Here is a 24,010-nt window from a genome sequence, read left to right as displayed (position 1 = left end):
GTACCAGAATGGCAGAAAATGCATGGAACATATTGTTGGTGTGAAGCAAGAGGAATTCACAGAGGAACTGAAACTCTGGGATGGGTTTTATGCATGCAATTACTATAACTTTGAGAATGGCTTCAGGATATTGCTTTCACAGGAGTCATATCCATAAGTGGTCTTAGTGTTAAAACCTACAACTCATCTCTTAATACCCTAATTTCAATTGCCTTTTCTTCCTAGCCAGGACTAGAAAGACGAGCAAACACTGCTGGAATAAACTGACAGCAGCCCAACTGCATTACTTGTAATGATGCTTAGGACTTGTTGTTCACATGTCCCACAGTCAGATCCCACAGTGAGACTGCCTGCACAGGCAAGCTGTTTGGTGGCTGTTCTCAGGGACTGTGTTGTTTACCAGGTAGAAATATAAGGCTTCAGGAGAAGTAAATTTTCAGTTCTCTGGATAGCAGTAGTAATAAAACTGATCTAGTCCTCATCTAGTGGGTGGCATCCTTGCTCGTGGCATGGCAGGGGCTCGGGAATTAGATGGCCTTTAAGGTCCATTCCTACTCAAAGCACTCTATGATTCTATGATAAGCCAGAAAAAAAAATCCAGTTGTATTAACTAAACATCATATTTAAAGCGAACTGAAAGCTCTTATTTGCATCTCAACCTTATGTGAACCTAAAAAATGTTACTAGTGTGACTCAAGCTGCTGTACATGGGGACCAAACACGGGACTGAAGAAGTAACATACATTGTAACCACCAGAGGGAGCCTGAAGGGAGAGTCAGGAAGAACAGAACCCCAGGAAGGTTGTAAAACACATTTAAAAGACTATCTTTCCTCCGGAATGCTGTAGAAACCTGCTCATTTCCTCCAAAAGTTGATGCATGGCCTGGCACTCGCCCTTCTGAGCCATCTGAAGATATATCTTACTCAGAGCTGAAAATGGATCATGGTGCATTTAATACCAGCCCAAGAGCGGCCCAGTTCTCAATTCAGGTTGAACCAGAATTAAATTTTTGGCAAGGCTATATGTTTAGCAATTCACAGACAGTTCCTCTGAAGCATTCTTTAAGATAAGCGCAGGTTTTCTATTTCCAGTATCCTTAGTGGGAAGCTGCACCATGAGGAAACATTCCCTGAGAAATTTTCTTACCCCTTTTTCTCATCTTCCATAAGTGCATAATCCCAGAGAAATATCTTTTGTGAACTACCTTGCAAAAGTGAGCTGGCAGAAGACTTCAGCCCTTCTCACTTTATGTAACTTCAGGTATTACTTAAACTATGTTTTTTCCCCTTGTTCTTTTCTTCATTCATTATGCCTGTTGGGCAGTGTTTCCTGAAGCTTTGTTTGTTTGATTGTTGCATAGCCACCTATTGTTGCAGCCTGAATAGCTGCTAGTAAAGTCCAGGGTAAGGAAGAAAAAAGGGCCTTTGCATAATATCAACAGATGTTTAATTCAGCTGGGGAGTGAGATGTTTAGAGTCCCAAAGCACACACATGTGGAGGGTCCAGGTTCCCCTCTCTCAAGGAGCCCCCAGGATGACCCTGGTCTCCAGGCAGTACTAAGATAATGGCCAATCAGAGGGTAGGAAGGGAGTGGCTCAGGGACACAGGAACAGACATAGGAACGGGGAAGGAGCCAGTGGGGTCTTATTGGCTTTCGAGGGAAGCTTCTTGGTTTTTCCCCAACCCAGGGGATGCCCCCCAGATTCACCACAACTCCCCATTTTGATATTATTAAGAAAGCTTCTCTGAAGGATCAACTGAATCAACACAAAATGACAAAAACCAATAAGACAATTTTCAAAATGCAAACAATTCTGAGTCCCCAATATCCAAATAGACACTTTCTTAGAGCTGGCAGGAGGGATACGGGGTTTGCTTAGTATGGTTTATCAGGAAACTGAGTCAAAAGAAGGTTTCTTCAGCAGGGATTGGTTCTCTGTTACCTGTGGCAGTGTTGTTGGCTGTGACAGACCCTGTACAAGGTAGCGTAGGTGGTGGTGTGCCTGTTGGAAAGTCTAAATAGAAATCATTAACTTTTAAGAAAAAGATGGTTACTTTAGGGAAGCTTTCCTTTCTTTCCCTCCCAATCATGCTCCCTCTGGTATTACGAAGGAACTCTGTGGAAAGGATTAGTTGAGGGAGACCATGGGTGAGGGGAAAGGGAGGTATGAATTTGTGGGTACATAAAAAAAGGGTAACAGGACAATGGAAAGGAAAAGGGGAAAGTGGGAGGAAGGTACAGATGCCACAGGAATTGGGGAAAGGTATTAAAAGAAGTGGGACTTATCCAATTGGAAGGTTCAGTCATTATGGAGGTGGACTTTTGGATGCAGGACAGCTCGTTGGTGTTCTGTGCCCTTTTGGATTTTAGGCTGTTGCTGGGCTTGATAGTTATTGGTTTTAGGTTCTATTTCCTTGGTAGGTGTGTGGAGGTCCCCGTGCAGCAGGCTGCCATGGGGCGGGCTTGGCAGCGAGTATCAGCAAGTTACTCTGGCCATGGGGAGCAGCAGTGGGGAGGTGGCGAGTTTTCTGTGGGGGCGGCTGTTCCGTGCGAGGGGGGACGGCTCTCACCACCTGCTCGTCTGGCAGTGCTAGAGCAGCCAAGGTGAAGGTGTCTGTGGGAGGAGGTGTGAGTACCAGAGGGCGGGAGGGGGCACGCCGCAGCTCCAACCACGCGGTCTCCACCACCTGGAGCACGTGAATGTGACCATGCGGCTGCGGCCATGCGGTGACAGCCAACTTGGGCAGCAGGAGTCAAGGTGGGAGAACCTGGAGGAGTCTTTCCTTGAGACAGGGGAGGAGGTGCAGGGGCACAAAGGGGGAAACACGGAGGAGGGGTTTTCAGCTGTTTTTTAAATGGTCCTCAAGATTCAGAACGCGTTTCATCATCATATTAAATAAACACTGGAATTCTGTCTTAGTTTTTAACTTTTCCCAAAGTACTTCCAAAAATTCATTGGTTTGTACTGAGTTCTGCGAATTATAACGAAAATTCTTAAATAACCAGTGTACAAAACACTTTAACTCCCCCTCTGAAAAACAAACATTTTCTTGAATAAAAGAATTTTTAAGGTAGAGGTTGATAAATGGATGTGATTCATGCTAACTAAATTGTAATTACATCAATATTTTGGGAAAATAATTGCAAAAAGTATATGTGATTAGTGTTATGAAGCAGATGGATTTTTTTGTAGATGGTACGTGTGAGAAACAGGATGCAGGTGTAGTAAATAGGTATGACTCGTGCTGATAAAATTGAAACAGTAATGAATATTAGGAAATAATAAAACAGTTAAAGGAGTAATGCCAAGAAAGAAAGAGAGAGAAGGGGTTCCATCCCCCCTCTTTCCTGCAGATGTTCAAGGCAGGAAGAACCAAGAGATAACAGTTACTAAAAATTACCAGTACAGAAGGAAAAACTGGTTAGGTTTCAAGGATATATTAATTATATGAGATTTACTGCTTTGATGCTTGGAACATGGTATTATGATAGTTTACTTACGTTTACTAGCTTGGCTGGCATTATACTAGCTTGGTGTGCATGTGTAACCCAAAGGTGAAATAAAGGACAGTGACGAAGAGGAGAGGCCTTTGTCACTGGCGACCACCGTAGTGGGCTGTGACCACCTAAATGAGTGGCGGAGCATGCACACTAAAAGGTGGTGACAGGGCGGAGATAGAAGTGTGATGAATCGAAAATGGGAGGAGATGGCTTCGACAGATAAGATAAAAGGGGGAATTTTTGGTTGGCAGGTTTGTACGTGAAGTGGCGAAGGTCCAAGGACCTTCACGCTCCGTACCCCGCAGTAATCTTTTTGCTTATGCACTATTATTGGAACCAAATTATCTCTTATTTCAAAGTACCTCATATTTTAACCTGATTATATTGTTAATGTATCAAGTGTAATTGAATATATTTTTTAAGCTATCCAATTAAAATTGCTGCTACTTTGAATCCTGTTTGGCTTCTCCTTAATGGGAAAATTGGGCAAATATAGCACAGGAAATTGGGATGGACAAAAGTTGGGGAGACTCCCAAGCCAGAACTGGCATCAAGATGAAGTTAAGAGAACTCCCAGAGCAGGACTGACCTTGAGAAAAATAAAGTTGGGACAATTCCAGAGAGGGAGTCCAAAATAGTGGTCTATCTATAAAATAATATGGTTTAACCTGAACATAGTGCTTACTTACATAACACAAAGCTTAATGCGCATGCGCCACCTGCCAGGTTATTCAGAGGACAGCGAGGAAGACTGACAGCCTTCCTCCAAGAAGACCACCAAAGAACCAAAAGACCCCTTAGCAACAACAATAGCATGTGCTGTGCAGTATAGTGACGTAATTTTGACAATCTTAAATAGGAGATTTATGGGAAAATATTGATGAATATGTATTAGCGTACAGTATATAAGCTGTCTTTGGATCCTTTTGCCTTTTGTACGTGAGGCAGGGTGGGAAGCCCTCCCCATACCCTGATCGATCGATTTTTGCTTATGCTTTATCTGAACCACTGCCAATTTTTTTTTGTAACTACTGGATTATATTTGATTCTATTATAAAATGGCTGCTCAATTAAAAACGGCTGCTAAATTTTAAGTCTGTGAATTATTAAATTAGAGATATGGGACCTCATTTTATAACAAGGTAAACTTCTTGTTCTGCATGGGGGAGTGCTGTTTCCATCTTAACCCAGTCTCTTCCCAACACCCGAGAGTGAAAGGAGGAAGGAACCATAATTTCAAACTCACCACACAGGGGTAAAAAAACCCCAATTCTCCGGGTGGTCTAGTGCAGATGTTTTCTAGGAGAAGAGGTCTCTGTTCAGTGTGCCATTTGTGCAGCCTGAATAGTTGCTAGTCAAGTCCAGGGTAAGGAAACAAAAAGGGCCTTAGCATAATATCCACAGATGTTTAATTCAGCCATGTGGTGAGATGTTTAATAGAGTCCCAAGGCACACACATGTGGAGGGTTTTTATTGGTTTTTGTTATTTTGTGTTGATTCAGTTGATCCTTCAGAGAAGCTTTCTTAATAATATCAAAACGGGGAGTTGCGGAGACCCTGGGGGGCATCCCCTGGGTTGGGGAAAAAACAAGAAGCTTCCCTCGAAAGCCAGTAAGACCCCACTGGCTCCTTCCCCTGTTCCTATGTCTGTTCCTGTGTCCCTGAGCCACTCCCTTCCTACCCTCTGATTGGCCATTATCTTAGTACTGCCTGGAGACCAGGGTCATCCTGGGGGCTCCTTGAGAGAGGGGAACCTGGACCCTCCACATGTGTGTGCTTTGGGACTGCATGTTCCTACATCCCTAACATCTCTCACTCCCCTGGCTCCTGCAGCTGCCCGGATGATTTGCCTAGAGCAATCTGGTAGCCTGTGACTTCTTGGATCCCTTTGGTCCTTTCCTATGCTTATGACCTGGGCACTGTTAAAAACCTAGAGCAAAATCTAGGCAAAAAAACACATTTCTGACAGCCAGCCAGGCAACCTTGATTTAACCTCAGAGATACCTCAAATAAAACATAGCAGGAAACATACTTGGATTGCCAAAGTTTGACACCACACAGGTTCAGGGGCACAGCTACCCTGTTTGAGCTGAATGCCTTTGCACTTCTCCTACGTCCAGTTCCTTCCAAAAGCCTGGAAATGCTGAACTGTAACCCTGGAAAAGCCCAGCACAGCCACAAGCCACGCAGTTCAGCTCAGAAGAAACAGCAACAGGGTTATCCTCTCAAATTCACCACTGATGAAGGCCCTGTTCCTTCCCTGCTGGCCTAACCTTCTGGTATTCAGCAGTGGAAGAGGGAAGGCTGTTTTGGCAGGAGCAAGAGCTCAGTTCAACACTTGGCTACTGTGCAAAGGATAACTATCACTTGGAACCACAATTCCAACATATTTCTCCTTTTTCTGTCCCTTTCATATTTTACTGTCTTTAATAACTGTCTGTCCAGTTTGTCCTAGCAGATTTCTGAAACTATTTGGGTCAAGTAATAACCAGCAAACTCCAAGACTGATGCATACGAGACTCTCAAAAAATCTAAGTCATATAATTCATACACCCTAATAAAAAGCTCTATGTAACTTATTTTAGAATTGATTACAGAAGAGTCCTGAAGTCACATATGCCAACCCACAATTAATTCCATAATTGTTAATATGCAATACCTCCTTTGGCTAAAAATAATGCTTGAGCCATTTTCTACATCTAAATTGATGTTGAAATTGGATGGGCTTCTCTTAGCCAAGAGAAATGTATGTAAAATTATATTTTTGGTGAAGAGAAGCAGCAGTAGGTTTCAATGAGGGTTCAGTCTAGCAGGGCAATGAGGAGGGAACTTGGAAAATGCTAAGGCAAAGCCTTTTAATTAGCCATTTCTTTTTTGCTGGATGCTGGGCTGTGTACCACAAGTGATAATGCAACAATTCTGCAGGCCTAGTTCTAGTATTGATAATATTTGCAAAAAAATCAATCTCATTCTCTTTTCATTATTTCTGAACTAGATTATCACTGAGAAAGACTCTACACACCCACTTTACTCTTTAGTAGTGACAATGCTGGTTTCCCTTCCCAGCATTCCCAAGTGGTGTGATGAACTCTGGCCTTATGGGTTCATCTGTGCCCCTGGAAGCACCATGCAAAGGTTGCCAGCTTGCAGTATCAGCCTTGCTGGGAAGCTAAACCATGTATCTGCTGAGCTGTGTCACAGAGATTAGGCAAAAAAACCACTCCTGGAGGCAGAGTGAGACACAAAAACAGCATTTTCAGGTTACATTATTGTCTTGCCTCCTTAGAAAACATCCCTGTCAGATGACCAGGGTTCAGAATTGCAAGCAGATACAACATGTGCGGGGTTTTAATAAGGTTTGATTTTATCTTAGATGAAAAAGACAAGGCATGGAATTATAATGCATATTTCAGACACAATGGCAATATGATAGTAAAAGGCTCCCAAGTTATAAAGAAGTTTGCCAGGCTTCCTCAAGTGAGTAATCAGATGGTTGTCATATAATAAATTTTCCTGTCCTCACTTAGCCGTTGAACAATAAAATGATGTTAGAGGCATCTAACTGTATATACTTCATTAACATGATATTTTCAAAGAACAATAACACAATTTCTGTGCACTTGGAGAGAGGCAAATGAGAAATATTTCCTCTTATTTTTTTACATAGTCCTTTCTTCCTTCATTGGTGAGCCCAATTACAAAGCCATGATGTGACTATGAATACTGCTCCTCAGGTAATTTGTACTTGGGCATTGCTTTCTTAGATACAACTACATTAGGGAAGCAGTAATGTTTTCACCAGCACAAGCATGAATGGCTCATGTCTTATATATTCTGGCTGAGAAGGTGAAGTCTCAAGGAATTAATTCAGTCCATGAGCAACTACTCACAAACTCCTAATATAAAAGCCTGTATCATAAAAATGCAATAGATAAGAGACCAGTTTATTTGATTACTTCTTTTTGTTACCTTAAATTCCAGTAACTGAAGCTGGAAAGAACTGGACTCATTAAATGGCAAATAAGAAATGTTTACTGGACACTACACTAAAAACAGGATATACCATAAAATATAAGTGGAATTAGTCCTTAACCTAAGTTGCCTTTTCCTGTTTAAGATGACAGGTGATACAATTCTGGATGCAAGATACTAGAGAACAGAAAGTCTCTATTTAAGAGAGATGTGTTTCACAGGATTTCCATCTATCATCTCTACCTCCCTCTCCAAGCCTTCTAGCCCCCAAAGTGGGGGGCACAGCTCAGACAAAGGATATGTAAATCACACAGCATTGCTTTGTCCAGTCACTACGAATACAATGAATGCAAGGCTCCCTCATTAGGCGAGTACTGTAAACATACAACTTTCAGCCTAATCTTTAAAAACTAGAAGTCTTTAAAAGTCCTTTCCAGTTACTTCCCAAATAAGTATTTTCTAGCAGCTGAAAGTTGCATCAGGTAAGAGTGTTCACCTGTGTCAGGCCAGTGCTGGTAATTGCCAAAATTGTGGACCTTTGTGTGTGTGAAACTCCTTTCAATCCTGTTCCCAAGTTCTTGCTAATTCAATTGTGAGGTCATATATCCTTGCAATGCAACCACCACTGCTCAGTGAGCCAGCCATGCTGCTGACCACTGTCCCTGAGCTAAAGCCATGAGATAACACAGTGAAGCCAGATCACATTACAAAAATGTCTTAGCAACAAAAAGCAGATTGAGTACCTTTCCCAATAACTTCTGGTTACATGGGTTATGCTGACACCCAGTTCATGCATGCACTATCCCTTTTGTGCTTAGCCTTAGATATTGTTAGTAAGAGAGCCCATAAAGGAGTTTCCAGTGTGATGACAGATTGTGTTATCCCTAATTCAGTGCTGCCTCTATTCATGCTATTTACCTTCCAAGTGAACAGCCCACCAAAATGAAGGTATGATTAAGGCAAAGGCAAGAATGATTTTTAAATATGCCAAGAATGGATATTGGAAAAGGTAGGAAAATAGAATCAGAGAATAGTTGGGTTGGAAGGGACCTCACTCTGCAATGAGCAGGGACATCTTCAGCTAGAAGAATATCTATCAGAAATAGAAGACATGTTGGCCTTAGTCCAGCTGGTTATAGCTGGGTGGTTTCAAGACATAAAAATAGACACATAAACATGAAGTTTCACAGTTTTTGTAGTTTTTATCATATTTTCATTATCAGGTGACTCGTTACCTCCACATCTCAGTAGCTCTGGCAGGAGAAATTCTAAAGGACAAGAAAGTGGAATGGAGATTGTGGGAAGGGTGAAACACTTGGCAGTGTTCTCTTTGAACTGGGCTCCCAAGTGTGGTGGCAGCAAGGCAGAGATTACCTGTGTTTGTCAACTCAATTAAATGTATATTCTGTGTAAGAATTCTGTATCACTCCTACTTACTGATTTTTATTTTATTGCATTAGAAGTAAAGATATTAATCTTGCTCCATGCAAGAGCTCTTATATTGCCTTCTAGGATATTTGGAAGTATTGCTTTTAGTTTAAGAACACATTTTTATTCTCAGCATGTTGCTTCCTCCCCGCCAGTATTTCAGCTTCATCATTAATTCGTGAGCCATAACTCTGGGGAAAATCAGCTCTAGGCTGATGAAAAGAGTTCCTACATTTTTTTGTGTCTCAGTTTACAAAAGATACTTTTTAATAAGATAGGAGGGTTCAACTGAGAAAAAATAATAAACTGGATGTACATTTTTACAGTCAATAGAGAATGTGATGCATATATTATAGACCTAAACCAGGTAAAAGGATATTATATCAAAGGCTTGTTAGTCTTCTTTTACATGCAGCAAGCTCTGTAATGGATTTTTCAGAGCATCATGGAGAATACCCAGCATCCACTGGCAGCTTGAACTATCTCTAGAAAATCTGGCTCTTCAAACAAACCAGATCAGAACAAACTATACCCAAAAAAACCTCTTCTATTAGGAAATGTAATGAGCAAAGAAGGGTAGATAAAGGTATGATCAAAGCACAAAGGGAGTTATTTGGGACAGAACTGTCCCATCTTCTGTGCACATACTGCCAGGAGATAGCTGGGATACTGCCACTACAAGGTTAAGTGTAATTGCCCCCAGACAACAATGGGATTTTTAAGGTAGAATCCAGTATAATTCCTCCTAATTCTCCAATGGGCGAGAGAACTGGTTTATTACTGCTGACTCTCCTGTTAATTTTATGTCTCCTGAGAGATATATGTCTCCTGATAAAAGCAATCCTTGCCAGAGCACAGCTCACTGTCACTGTGCTCTCTCTTTCCTGAGCCTTCAACCTGAGTAAACTCAGGGCTGCTTCTGATCTTAATACTGCAAATTATTTCTTGAAGAGAATCGCAAACACCCCTGAAGGCAAGGTATTAAAAAGGTAATATGCCCAGCACTCTGAGTATGGGACTCCAACCAAACAATAAATCAGAAAAGAAAAATCCCTACTTTGATATTTAACATTGAAAGAGAAGGTTAATTCCAGTGTAACTGCACAAGTTAAAGCATAGGGCAATATGACAGCAAGTTAATTCAAAGGTATTTTATATACCAAATTACAAAAAATCCCCATGATTATGATTTAAAATCTGCTTCCCTTGAAGGGTAAAATAACTCTAGTTCAGTTTTCACTCTTCCACCTTCTTTGCTACTTTTACACAAGTTCTCCATTAGATGAGGACAACACAGAAATTACATGGAAACTTTTCTGTGTTCAAAGTTTATATCTGCTACCAACACTAGTAGAAGAGAGATCAGGCAACAATAACACATCAAGGTGCTGCTAGAAATGTCACACACCTAAGAAAGATTCTCCTCAAGACCAAAGTGTTTAAGGGGATCTTTATAGAAACACCAGATAAATGAAAATCACAAGAAGAAACACAGCCTGTGTAAGGTGACTTCAGAGGGACTCTGAACTCATCAGAGGTTTGTATACTTTATACTAAAAAACTGAGCAGACTCAGAAGGAATTTTTGACAAGTCTTCCAGTGTTATTGCAGTAAATTGTCAATTTTATGGGTGGAAGCATGAAGACGATTATAATCCCTCTGTTACAGGCAAAACATCTGAGGGTCAGCATTTGAGAAAGCTTTAGATGCTTCACTACTTGTCACAGCGGTAAATTGAATTATCCTGTCACAAAACAAGGTAAACAGAATGTGCTGCTTACAGTGAACTGGTGATAAAGAGTGGGAGAATCTGGACAAGCAAAAGGAAGAAATAATTTGGATGGAAAAGTGAGTAATTGTGGAGCTCCCACAGAAAACCATCACAGATGTTCTGGGTAATTTCAGATCTTGTCAATACAGACAGAAACCAATCTACAATCAACCAAGGGGAGGAGGCTCATTCCCTACAGCACCAGGGGGCAGCCATGGTTGTCTTGGCTGCATGACACTGAAGAGGTAGAGACAAAGCCATGCAAGGTTGGTTTGTCTGGGCTAATTTATTTTATTTTTTAGTTGGGGCACACACATTTCCTCCAACCATCTATAGTGTACAGGTTAAAAAGATCACAGGGCGATATTGAGTGTCTTTTACAAAGACTGCTCCTAGGAGGAGCTGGGAATGTAGGAATAAACAAGAAGGCTCCTGGATAATATTAGTCCAGGGACATCTGAACCATTGCAGCTTAATCACAGCTATTATAATGACCATACATGAGTGACCCAAGAGACACTCCAAATCCAAAACAATAATTAAATTGGTAACACGCCAAAACAGAAAACGCAGCGTCAGTAGCTCAGCTGACATATTTCAACCTGGGAATATTTACAGGTTCAGGCTCTTCCATTTTGACTGCAATGGCCTATGAAAAGCATCTGTTAGCAGGTTAGAGATAAACACAGTATGCTGAGACTATACAATAAAATCAATACCAAAATATTGCAGAGTGAACATCAAAGGAACCTTGAAATATGGTGAAAGTTTGATAACTTGTGCAAATGCATTGTGTTCCCAAGTCACTGGTTTCAGCACAAGCATGTACACACCATTCTGCCCCAGAACCCAGATTATTAAAACTGTCACCTTATTCACACCATCTGCCATTGCTTGCAGCGTTAACTCTCTAGGTCCATCCACAGTCTTCCCATTGTCAGTTGGTCCCCAGCTGGCACTATATATGTCTATGACTTGAGGCATATGACTGATGGAGGAAGCCTCAATGATGTCTGTCATAAACGGCTGGTCGAGCATCCGAATACCTGTAGTTTAATCAACATAAGCATGAAACATGCATTACCCAGCACAAAATGTAATCTCAGCACCTGCAGAAGGCAACCAGTTACAGATATTTTAAGTCACTGGCAGTTTTACCCATTCAGTAATTCTGCACTTGACATTCCCATGTCACCAGGGTGTGCTGACCCAGCAGGATGCCAGAATTAAACACCCAGCCACCAAGGCAGCACAGCCCAGAAAGAAAAAGAACTTCATTGTTAACTTTCTAATTACACTGTATTTTCCATCTACTCTTTGAGAATACTTTAAAAATAACAGAATTCAGCAGTCTTAGAAATTCAGTCCTTAAATAATATCAGTGGCATTTAAAATAAGATTTTTGTAAGCTAGCACAAAAGAGTAAGGCCCCTCCCTCATCTAACTTACATTCAGTTTTGTGTTCACATGTCATTAGTTTTTCAAGTAATTTTTCTATTTATTTGGGTGCATCTCCAGAATTCTCCTCCAGAGGAGGGTAACACGCTACATAGCAATTTCCTGGAAAAATATCATTCTGTCGAAATGCAGATGCAATAGCAAAATATGAGCAGCATGTGGAAGAAAAAAGCAAACTAAACCCCACTTCCTTTAACCCATACTGCAGTAGAAGCTAAAGAGTTTAAATGATACAATCTTAGGACATGTCAACTTCATAAAACCTTAAAGTGTTGACTCTAAGTGAGCCAGAGTGCAACTGACAGCAGTGCAAGCCCTTACATCCACTGACTCACACACACATGACAACCTGTCACTTGGCCTCTGGATGAGACCTGAGTAAACAGGGATTCATTCCAAGCTTAATTTGTATCCCTGAGTTAAGTCCAGCTTTTCCCAACGGTTTAGGACACAGATTGGGCAGAAATCAGTGCCAAACAGTGTGAATGGCAATAAGAATCCTGATTTAGAAGCCAATGGCTTTACTATATTCAATAGAAAACCAGTGTGTTTCAAATATAAGGCTGGAAAAAAGGTGGTATAAATTTCAAATAGAAATCAGACCAAAGCTGGATGTTCTTGATGGGCTAACTCAAGCTAGAAATGATGAAGTCAAACTCAATGGGGTGAGAAAATGCTTCCCATACTTATAAAATGCAGATCAGCAATCAACTTCCCATTCATTCTGCAAACATGACTCCAAACCATGACAGCAGCAGACCCTCAACTTTCATGGACTTCCAGTGCCATGGACTACACAGTGGTGTTGCCAATGCATATTGTCCTCAGGCAGGGAAGGCTGGCTGGCACTTCCAAAAACTTGAGGGGATTTTACTACAAAGTGGACAAACACAGAAGATTATTTGTAGGCTGTTGGTCACCAGAAATATTGTCACACCTCTTGATATTTAAGCAACCAGCTTGCAGTTGTAGAGTTATATGAATAATATGGACATGGTCCAGACAAAATCCCATGTCTCAATTCAGATTCCCTGAAGAGTAACTCTTGAAAGAATGTAAATTTTTTGGAATGTCCCATCCCTGAAGGAGATGTTACCCTTCCTGAAGAAAGGAGATATTTATTAGACCTGACCAGCCAGTTACTAACTCTCACTGATATTTCTTGGGTAAGAGCTTAGTGCTCTTGGGTAAGAGCATGGTGCTCTTCTCTGGTGGAGATTCGGCTTTCAGTCATGTAGGTGACATGTGAAATGTGGCCTTCTTCAGATTCTCCTGATAGTACAGTGAAACGGGCTGGCCAAGCAGAGAAGAGCTGTACATGTACACACACTGTGGACCATCTCCAAGAAGAAATGGGTACATCCATGCTGATGTTCTGGTGTGGATTAGGAAAAGTAAAGTAAAATTCATAAGCATTTATCTCTGCCCGCTGTACCTCAGTTCTCATCATGGAACTGTCTTAAGAGTGGGAAAACTGGGTTTCTTCAGATTCAACTAAACTGACACATGGTGTGGAGAGCCTAACTCACTCCAAGCACTGTATTCAGTATATATGTGCAGAGAAGAGCTTGTTAGAAGTAAAAATACCCAAGGTGTGGATGCTGAGTGCTAGGTACCACCTGTTTCATTCTCCGCATCTGCTCCTATCACTCTGCATCACTGTTAAAACAGAGGAAACCTACAACCACAGAGATATACAGCACTGCAAGTCCTGCCCTGTGAGAGCCTAAAGAGTAAGAGCAGCATAAGATTTGCCTTTTCAAATGGTTTTTAAGTGCAGCAGGAATTTATACTCTACCTCCGGCAAAATGAGATTTGGCACAAACGGTTCTATAGCTACGCAGGGAAGGAGCACTGAAAATCAGCATACAAACAGGAGCTGGTATATGAAGGAGCAGAGCTTCTCTTTTGCGCTGTTATTAAAAAGCCTTTATTTATAAGGCCCTTGATTGAAAAGGCAAAGCCAGGGAGAAATTCCTCTCTCCATCTACTGTGAAAAGTAATAAATACATGGTCCAACACCAATCTGCAGCCCTGACCTGGGCAACAACCTCCGTCTCTGCAGGAGGAGCTCTGTCTGAAGCACAGTGGGCTATTTACACCTTGGATTGCTACCATACCTGCCACTTTGGAGTTGTACGCAACTCCCACGCCGCAGATGTTGTTGTTGGCAGCAGCAGACACCTCTCCTGCACACCTTGTCCCGTGGCTGTGAAAAGGAAGGCAGAGAGACCAGATGAACCCCAGCTAATGCACGTGCTGAGCTGGATCACTGTGAGCCTGTTTTGCCTCAGTCAGCTCCCAGTGCTGCAGAGGAAAACCACTGAATGGAAAACTGTTGAGTGCTGAATACTGGCACATGTTCATTCCTTGCTGAAGCAGGCAATATCCAGTTTCCCCTCTTCAGGATGAGTGAGGCTTGCTCTGAGGTTAACATGTATCCCTACACTGCATTTAACTATAAAGTTATTCAGCCCTTTTCGTTTTAGCTTGAGAGACAGATTCTGCCTCGTTAACAAATCTTAGTAGAAACAGCCCCTGACAGAACAGCATAAATATAAGATCAATATTAGTTCCTTTATTTTTGTGTCTTGACAGCGCGACGCCCATTACTTTGAACCTTATGGAACAGTCTGGCTGCCTTTTTGCTATCTGAACAAGTACAAAGAGCATATCCCTGCCCACAAAAGAAATGCTACAGGAAGAGGTGGGTGCAATACCAAGCTGGAGTAGAAGGGAGCCACAATGGTCACCGCACTCCTCAGCAGCAGAGCTGCACATGGCTGGCCAGGTGCAAAGCTGTGGGACCTAAGGCACGTGCATCCCTCTCATCCAGTGCCGGATTCCCAAAAGACCTGACGAGGTGCTCCAGCTCACGGAGCAATTGCTTTCTGTTCAAGTGGGAAAAAGTCTCTGCTCTGATACAGAGGGTCCAGGTTTGGGCTGACACATGGTATTTCAATAATATGTGGTGTCTATGAAGTGCTTTACAGCTCTTAACAGAGACTCTTTAGCTGTAGTGGCTGGCACCACTGGCAGTGACTCCTGCTGGAAGGGAAATTGCATTTTCCTTTCTCCTAATTAATCCTAGAAATTAAACTCAAGAGAAGAGAAATGCAGACAACATAACCTAGTTTTTAAAAAATAGCATAGCAGCAGGGAAATTACTAAAACCTGTACTGCTGTCAGGGTTTTTTTTAGTCTAAGATGTTGAATCAATACATGACTCCATCCTACTGCTCACATCAATCCACTCTGAGCATTGAAACTGGCACTGATTCTACAGCATGCTAAGGATTCATGCAATTCAAAATGCTGTATTATAAAGGTTATACTGAGTATCAGATGGACCATCCTGGGAGGCAGCAAAGCTGTTTTAATCACCTTTTTCCCCCTCTTTCCCTTTATGGGTGTCTGGCAAAAATAAGTGTAACATTAATAAAAAGATAAGAAGTAAGAATACTTTTCCTGCTCTACTTAGGAGAATATATTTTTAGAGGTAGTTCCATAAAGAGAGATGATCGATCTCATCCACTGCCTTTGACAAAGGAGGCAGAGAAGACAGAAATACAGATTTCTTATTCAGCTGCTACAGAAATTGCTATCAACAATCAAACAACAAGATTTTCTCTCATGATCTTGCTCAAGGAAGTGTGACAGAAACACAACATTCATTGGTAGGTGCTAGCAATGCTAGGCATTCATTACCTAGTCACTTATAGGCCAACTACAAGGCACAGAGAAGAATTGGCTTTGTTCAAAATTGGTTTGACTAATGCTGGGGTGCAAAACATCACTGATGCTGCCAGATTACAGTGAGAAAAACTGTATTAGGACCTTCCTGACAAAAAAGTTTTACCAGAAGGTCTTCTCCCTGTCCTGGGCTCTCCAGAGCAGTGGCCCACACAATGGAGACTGTAAACAGGCCTATTCCAGCAGCTCAGAGTTTCAATATTGTGCTCCTGACTAGAGAGAAAAAAAAATCACTCATGAGTTTGTGGAAATGCATTTGGTTGAATTATTAATGGCAAATAGCAGACTTTTCCAACTCAGCCCTATTTGCTGTTCATGTATCATTGATAAACCCTTTGTGGTTTCTATGAAGTGACTCATGTCAGAAGAACAAATCACAGCCTTTCTCTACAGTGTTCACCTCTTCCCCTATTTCAATATTTAACGTAGGGGGATAGAACACAAAAATATTTTCATCTGTGAACAAGCTACTTCAAAGATAAACCATATATTAGCAAGTAGAGCAAGTCTTGCATAAACTTTATGTAAGTGAACACATTTTATGTGAACATGCATAGAAAAAGGAAGGGGGAGAAGTGGATTTAGTTGAAAAACAGTTTTGCATACTGTATTTTAAAAAATACCTCTATACCAGCTATAAAAATTTCACTCTGCTTTGTCTTTGAAAAGAATTCTGTTTTAAAATCCACTGCCAATGGTCCTGTGCGTGCCTCCCTACTGATGTATTTTTGAAAGTGTCAGAGGTGACACACATTTTTATTGAGGTACCTTTTCATCTGCTTTGAAATGCCTCTGCAGACAGCAAAGGACAGGACGCATCCATCCTATCTTCAGCTGTTTGCAGGGGAGGGCTATGCAGAGCTGCAGTCTCAATAGCTGGGACCATCTGCCTTTCTCGACCAGTTTAGCTGCTTGCATTGGGCAGCAATTAAACATGCAGAGCTCAGATGGGCACCTTGTGGGGCAAATGCAATCCCCTTTTTACTCACATGACATTGTCAGCCTCTAAGCATTGTTTACAGAAAGGAAAGCATTCTCCTACTTTGGTTTGGATCCATAGTTAGCAAAAGATTCTGACATCTGAAGAATATAAGTTTCCAAAATAGCAAATAAGTTTTTCCCTGCTAACTCATTAGCTGAGAGAATATAGAGAATACAAAGGCCATAGGAACAGAGATAATTACTGGTTATTTAGATTGTAATCTCATTGCTCTGAGGTGGAAAGCCCAAGCTGTGCCTTCTGCATGATCGCAACATGAAATGAGACGATAGTATGAGACCAAGCAACCACTGATTCCTATGGCTACCTCTTCACTGCAGAATGTGGTACATGCCAAGGTACTGAATGTGGTTCAGAAGGAGAGGGTGTTAAAAATCAGTTAGTTCCCAGGGTGGTTCTTAAAAAACACTGAGTTCTGTGGGGCTGCCCCTAGTTTTGGGAACAGGGCTTGATTCAAGTTCCTTCACTGCTCCCACTGCTCCTCAGGCTCAAACACAACTCTGTTACACGCTGAACCAAGTGTACACTCTCCTGCTGGGTCCCCAAGCTGTGGATCTGAACACAGTCAAACAGTGAGTACAGCAAACATGAGAATTAACCCCTTGGCTGCCAAGCCATCTATGGGGCTCTGCCCATAGCAGCAGCTGAACTGCCTGATAGCAATTTCCTGCCTGAGGCACCACCCTTCCAAAAACCACCCTGCACAGTTTCATAGGCTAGTGGCTGTTAGATGGAAAGGCCAAAGTGATTCCAGTAATCTTGCAAAGCCCCAAATGGAAGGGGAATTTGTGCTTACAAGCAGAGCAGCTGTGAATAATGGAACACTCCATGCAAAAACCTCTCCTATTTATTCTTAAAGTCTGATGAACACATTCCACATGCAGCTGGCAGCTTACAAAAGCCCCTTGGTGATCACTCCTCTGCTTCTTGTTCCACAAAACACTTGAATTGCTCACATAGAAACGTATTCTTGATGGAATATGTTCTTTATCCTATTTCGAGTCTGATCCTTCTGCATGCATAAAATTTGATTGGAGATGCATGACTGGCTGTGCAAAATGGAGCCTTTATTTCAGGATTCTCTCAATAGATATTCCATGTAATCATGGCCTATCCAGATGCACCTGTGTAGCTACACATACGCTGTTACCTACCAGTGACACTAATTCAGGAGTCAGAAGCCACAGCAAGAGCTTATACAGGAGTATGTCAGCTCGCTCAATTAACAGAACCGCAAAGAAATACACAGAGAAAAACAGTCACAGATACTCCTGGACAGCTGGATATGGTGTGCTTGTTTGCATGTTAACCTGCAGAAAACAAAGAATCTTGCATCTTAAATCCTTCCTTATACTATGAAGGCAGGAAAGGGATGCTCCACTGAATGTGTTGCTCCCATGATTTACCTTGCAAGACAGAAAATTCTCTCTCTTGCGAAAGAAATCTGAAGGTTCATCATATCATAGAGTGTTTTGGGTTGGAAGGGACCTTAAAGATCATCTAGCTCCAATCTCCCTGCCATGGGCAGGGATGCCACCCATGAGATAAGTCTGCTCAAGGCCCCATCCAGCCTGGTCCTGAACACTTCCAGGGATGGAGCATCCCAGTATGACTAAGGTTCATTGACAAACAATGCTAAACTTCCTAAGTATCGATTTTGTTTTTTTCTGAAAAGAAAGAACAGTAAAGGATATCTGCAAAGTAATTTCTCCATAGTTTCCCCCCTCCTATTGCTGACCTGAACTCTCCATTCCCCCAAGAAAGAGAGGAAACTGTTGCAGTTCACTGACAACCTGAATCATGTTGTTCTCAATTATCACAGATTGGGTCACAAACAATAGTGCTGCTCACCCTCAATGCCTTACTGAAGTGCCTGAAGTTAGCCAGGGGCACCTGGGACCAGAGACAATAACCCCTGCCACATCTGGAATGCTTGAGGTTATTCAAAGAGACTTTGACATGTAACTCTCCCTCCAGGGAGAGTTTACTTTGCCAAATAGGTAAGGACGGCAAAATGGGCCCCACTATAAAATACTTGACAGTAGCAGAATCAGTGTTAATGGGACTTGGCAGAACATACTTAATTTTATGAAGTTCCACACTGAAAACAACAAAAGCTACTATTACACACTAAAACGAATTTTAATTTTCTTCCTCTCCAGAGCTAAGTGGTATCTGTCTCCTAAAAAGATCCTTTGCATAAATAAAGTAAGAAAGTCAGCAGACCTTCACAAATTAGAGCCCTAGTCTTTCTGTGACTTTCCATTCACTAACTGGATTCATACTACTTTGAAAGTGTCAGAGGTCCTTTCCCAAAATGAAGCAGAAACCTCGCTGAGATCTTGCTTTGGCTGAAAAATTGCAGGACTACAAAGGACATCACAGCTCCTAACTCTGTTTAATCCATTCCAGGAGGCTCATATCTGAGGTGGAAGCACAGCTGCTTCTTTGTTGTGTCACTCTGACAGAACTACAGTTGATTTCTTTAGAAATAAAAACAAAAACCCCCATCCAAAACTAGGAGACCATCCAGTCATCCTAAGTTAGAGATGAAAACCACATCAAATAGGTCTGAAATATTTTTTGATAAGCACTCAGTCTGATCCCTGAAATCTGTAAAGTTTTCAACAAAAAGGTATGTTGCCATCACTTATCCAAACAACCTAAAAATATACTTTTCTGGAGCAGCAACTTCATTTATAAACTATAAACCTAAAAAAATGACGTTGTAAATAACCTCTAATTTTCAAGCAGCAGTGAGACTGCAGTGTCTGTTCTGTGATGATTGAATTTAGCAGAAAACAGATATTTCACAAAAATGCAGAATTTCTTACACAAACCAAAGTGAAGAGCAGGCTGCCCAAAATCCATTTACCTGTTAAACCAGTCATCTGTATAGCGGGGGTAGGGGTAGGGATCATTGCTGCTGAAGTCGTAGCTGGCTTTGGCATCCTACAAAACACAAGGAACACGGAAAATCAGCTGAGGAACAGACATGAAGTGAAACACAAATTGAATGAAAAGCTGAGAATCAATAGCAAACTTTGCCCTCTTCATTCTGCGAGATGTATCTGGACAGACACCAGTCCCTACTGTGCTGTGCCATTTCCCTTTTTCCACACCAGCAAGCCTGGGGAACCACGCTTTCTGGCATGCAAAGCCTCCTGCAAACCAGTGTGGTCAATTGTGAGGTGGCGTGAGAGCTCAGGTTACTACTGAGCATCAACATCAACACTTACAAGAGTACTCAGGGATTAAACTACTTGGTGTGGCAAAGCAAAGGTTAAATCCCATTTTCCAAATGGTGGTGGAAGTGACAAGACACGTGGATCTTCCACAAAAGAAGTATTTTTGAAAACCTCATTTGTGATACTACAACAGTCAGATTTCTAAAAGCATTTCAATGCCTAAGAATGTAAATTTCTCAAAATCCAACAGTGAAAACTGCATAAATGGCCAGCACATATACCTGAAAATCTCTGCATATTTTCTCATTCCTTTAGTTGTCTGAACAGCTTCACAAATGTGGCTTTCAGGCACTTCTCAAAATGTCATCCCATGTCTCTGTTTTCTAAAATAAATAAATCTAATTCATTCCTGACTTGTCCTATCAGCAGCTAAGGACACTCAGCAACTTTTTGATCTGAAGCAAATAGAAAGTTTCAGAAAGTCAAGTGCCATCTTCTTTTTTCTCTCTTAATGAAAAAATAAAGGGTGTCTGAAAATTAGGCTTTTAAAAATACTTAGCAGTTTCCTCTCAAGTGTATGTTCATTGAGTTTATGTTTTAATAATCATCATACTCAAGGAACTGAATTATGTTAATTTTCAATTAACGTGTACTTGTATTCCTTTTAAGATTTGGCTGAGCATGCTATTGAAGATAATTTTGTGATTTGTGCATGAATAGCTTTGCTCCTAAAAACATTCCCTTTCATCTTGTTATATATATAGAGTTAATTCATGCTATTTGTATATATATGTGTGTATAAAATATTGTAAAAATCCAACTCATGTCCTTGACCACCCTGGCTGGGAGCAGAGTCCTATTTCTATTCAATTAGTTCCTGGAAAACGCTAAAGATAATATCAAGTCCGTTAGCTTAAGAATGAACCATGAACATCGACTTCCCAGAAATGCTTAAGCCTCTCAGGAGGACCAGCACCGGGAGCAGATTGCATCTCTCATCTTGAATACTGGCACCACTCGATTACATGTGAAGGAAGGAAATCCAGACAGCCATACGGACACTGGGACTGGCTTTTGTATCCGTATGGACCCAGTGATACATGTGAAAGAAGGCCATTCTGGAGAAGCTCAGACAGTCATTGGGACACCTGGACTTGCTTTGTATCCATATGATCCAGCTCTACATGTGAAGGGACACAAAGGACATTCTGTCACTCCGGCCCCAGGCGGAATATACGGGATATAAGCTGGCTGTATGAGACAGTCGGGGTGAACCACCAGGGAAACGCTGGCACTCTGTCAGTTGGATCCAGGTTCACCCAGCGTCAAATTCCGGAGTTGACGCTGTCGTGGCTGTGGTGGATTTTTTAAATTATATTTTGTTATTGATCTAATAAATCTTTGTTAATTTTTTTTTTTAATTTGGCTGCAGATTTGATCATTTATAACAATCTGAATCTCAGTTCCTGAGAGATAGGAATAGACAGTCCATTGGGAGCATCCAAGTTTTGGATTCAAACCCTTAAACTCCAAAAAACTTGTTCCAGGATGAAATGAGGATAATGTTGCCCATGATACTTAGAGTGAAAAACTAAGTGTCTTTCAAGTTATTGTACAGTGGGGTTTTTTTGGCGGTCACTTCAAAGCCTGGTTGCTTATATTCAGCACAGACAGTAAATATTTTCCAGCATTTGAATGGAGCAGAGATTTTCAGAGTGGCCCTCAAATGACTTAATGCTGTCTCTCTCTGTATCTCCACGCTAAGGCCCTGGTTTTCATCCTGAAGATGCCTTCCACTCATGTCAGCTAGAGCCACAAATTCTCAGTGCTTCTAAGTCTTTGTGCCCAGGTGTCTGATTAATTTGCTTCTTTTAATTACCTCAACTGCTTATACAGCACTTTGAATGACAGAGGTTTGTATGAGCTAAGAGTAAACAGAACATCACTTTTCAGCCAGGGTAAAAAGGGGAATTTGACATTTATAATTCATGAGTAGCACCAAGATGGTGGACAAGCAGTTATTTTTTACTACTTCTCATAATTTAAGAAATTGTAATTACTGATGGGGAGACTTAAAAGCAGCAGAAAACAAGTACTTTTCCACAGAACATGTAATGAGTTACAAAATTCACTGTCACAGATACCACACAGACATATTGCCAACTTCATATTCACTCAAAACTTCTGCTTCCGCTCTAAAATTATTGTACAAATGAAGATTTAAACTCAGTGATGTGTCAACTGTGTTTTATTTTCCCATTTAGTAGAAATGCAGTCCCACATACATACCCTAAGCTCAAAGGGGGTCTGGTAAGGCTGACTTTTCAGGACATGATCAAATATGCAAGTACCTTGTATCAACCACTCTCAACTCTAGAATTCCCCTGTGCATAAATTAAGGCTGAAAAGCCTTTCTAGCTGTGCTGCTGTACCACTCACGTTCATAGCAGTGACAGACAAAGGGATTCCAGCCTGAATGATTCAGACACCCTACAGCAAACTGCAGCCCTGATGCAGGCTCCAGGTAAGGCAGCTTATGGAAAGATGCCTTTAGGCAGGCTATAAACCTAGTTGTTTAGCCACATCATTTAGCTCTCATTTGCTTTATTTTGGATCACATCACTCATAGGAAAAAGATAAGTAATGGAGTGGGAACCACTGACAAAGGGCAAAATTAAGAAAAAGTCTTGGAAAGAAAACAACTGCTAACTGAGCAATTTATCTTCATTAGGGTCTTTGAGAAAAGACAGTGAGTTTCAGCATTATGAAGGAGTATTTCACACACTATGGAAGCAGTGAAATGGATAATGAAACAGCAGAGAGAAGTACAAACAGACTGCTTCAAGTTCCTAATTTAAAGATTAAATCCACAAATACCTAAGCCTCAGCTTTTGTTAATTTTTTTTAAGCTAAAGTAAGAAATTAAACAATTTCAGAATTGTACCACAAAGAGAACTGCTTGAGTGGACAGCTTAAATATTTCTTTTTGTGTTTCACGAAGTGAATTTTAAAATCTGTGTTTTGCCATTGTCCTCCATAGGCTGGAGTCCTCAGCAGGCAGCAAGACAGAGTTTATTGCTAACATGGCAAATTAATTAGCATAGGAACCTGTGAGGTTGCAATCAAAACCAGTGAAGATGAGGATCCACAATAGCACACTAAAATGGGAACATTTTGCTTTTCCACTCAGGTGATTCAGTGCCCTGTTTTCTTGCCAAACTAGTCTACTGGCATTTCCTTCTCTTTGACTTGAAGTGTTTAACACTTGATTTTCAATATCTAAGGTAGTTGCCTGGTTTGTAACCTCAGAGAGAACTTGAGCCTCCAACCTCAAGCACTGGTCTGGCCTTAGATCAGTCATTGGCACTGGGTGTTACAATGAGGTGAATGTAATCCCTCACGTTCAATCAAAATCAGTTCATTGCTGCAGAGAGATTTGATGTTTATCAGTCACTATCTATACACAACTACTTATAAATAATATCTACTATATAATAAAAATGCTACTACAGAGAGGAATGGTATTGCTCTTTAAGTAATATCTCTATTTTTGCTTTCTAGCCTCTACACCAAATAAAATACTAACAGAAGAGTATCAGATCCCAGGATGAGACCCTTTCAATAATTTATTAAGTAATGGCATGTATACCATGACACAAATAGATTACCTTTGCCTCTGTATAAAATTCTGCTTTCCTTAAAATTAACCTTAGACTAAAATTTCCCAAAGAACTGTCTTGTACCTTTTAACACACATACAGTAAAATAATCTGTGGAAAAAATTCATTATGCAAAATATGACACTAACAATAAATCAGCTGTCCCATGAGTTGTTCAGCACTGTAATAAAATTATGTACCTTGAATAATGTAGTAAGCCCATAAATTTTTGTCTGACTTCAAAAGCTTCTGCAGCGTAATTCACATACCCTTTCCT

At 41.1% G+C, this 24,010-nt stretch overlaps 1 protein-coding gene across 1 annotated transcript in view; it reads right to left on the bottom strand.

Annotated features, from left to right (window-relative positions):
• PCSK2 (proprotein convertase subtilisin/kexin type 2) overlaps positions 1–24,010 on the bottom strand; it is a gene marked incomplete at its 5' end in the record, with an annotated part of 109,369 nt that overhangs the window by 11,134 nt on the left and 74,225 nt on the right. The window contains 3 exons of the mRNA XM_084202012.1: positions 11,546–11,721; positions 14,254–14,342; positions 19,762–19,838. Coding sequence (XP_084058138.1) covers positions 11,546–11,721; positions 14,254–14,342; positions 19,762–19,838 — 342 coding nt within the window. The remainder of the gene's footprint in view (positions 1–11,545; positions 11,722–14,253; positions 14,343–19,761; positions 19,839–24,010) is intronic.

Source organism: Fringilla coelebs (genome assembly GCF_963513975.1).
Source record: "Fringilla coelebs genome assembly, chromosome: 3".
Lineage (NCBI taxonomy): Eukaryota > Metazoa > Chordata > Aves > Passeriformes > Fringillidae > Fringilla > Fringilla coelebs.
This window is presented reverse-complemented; position numbering and strand designations above follow the sequence as displayed.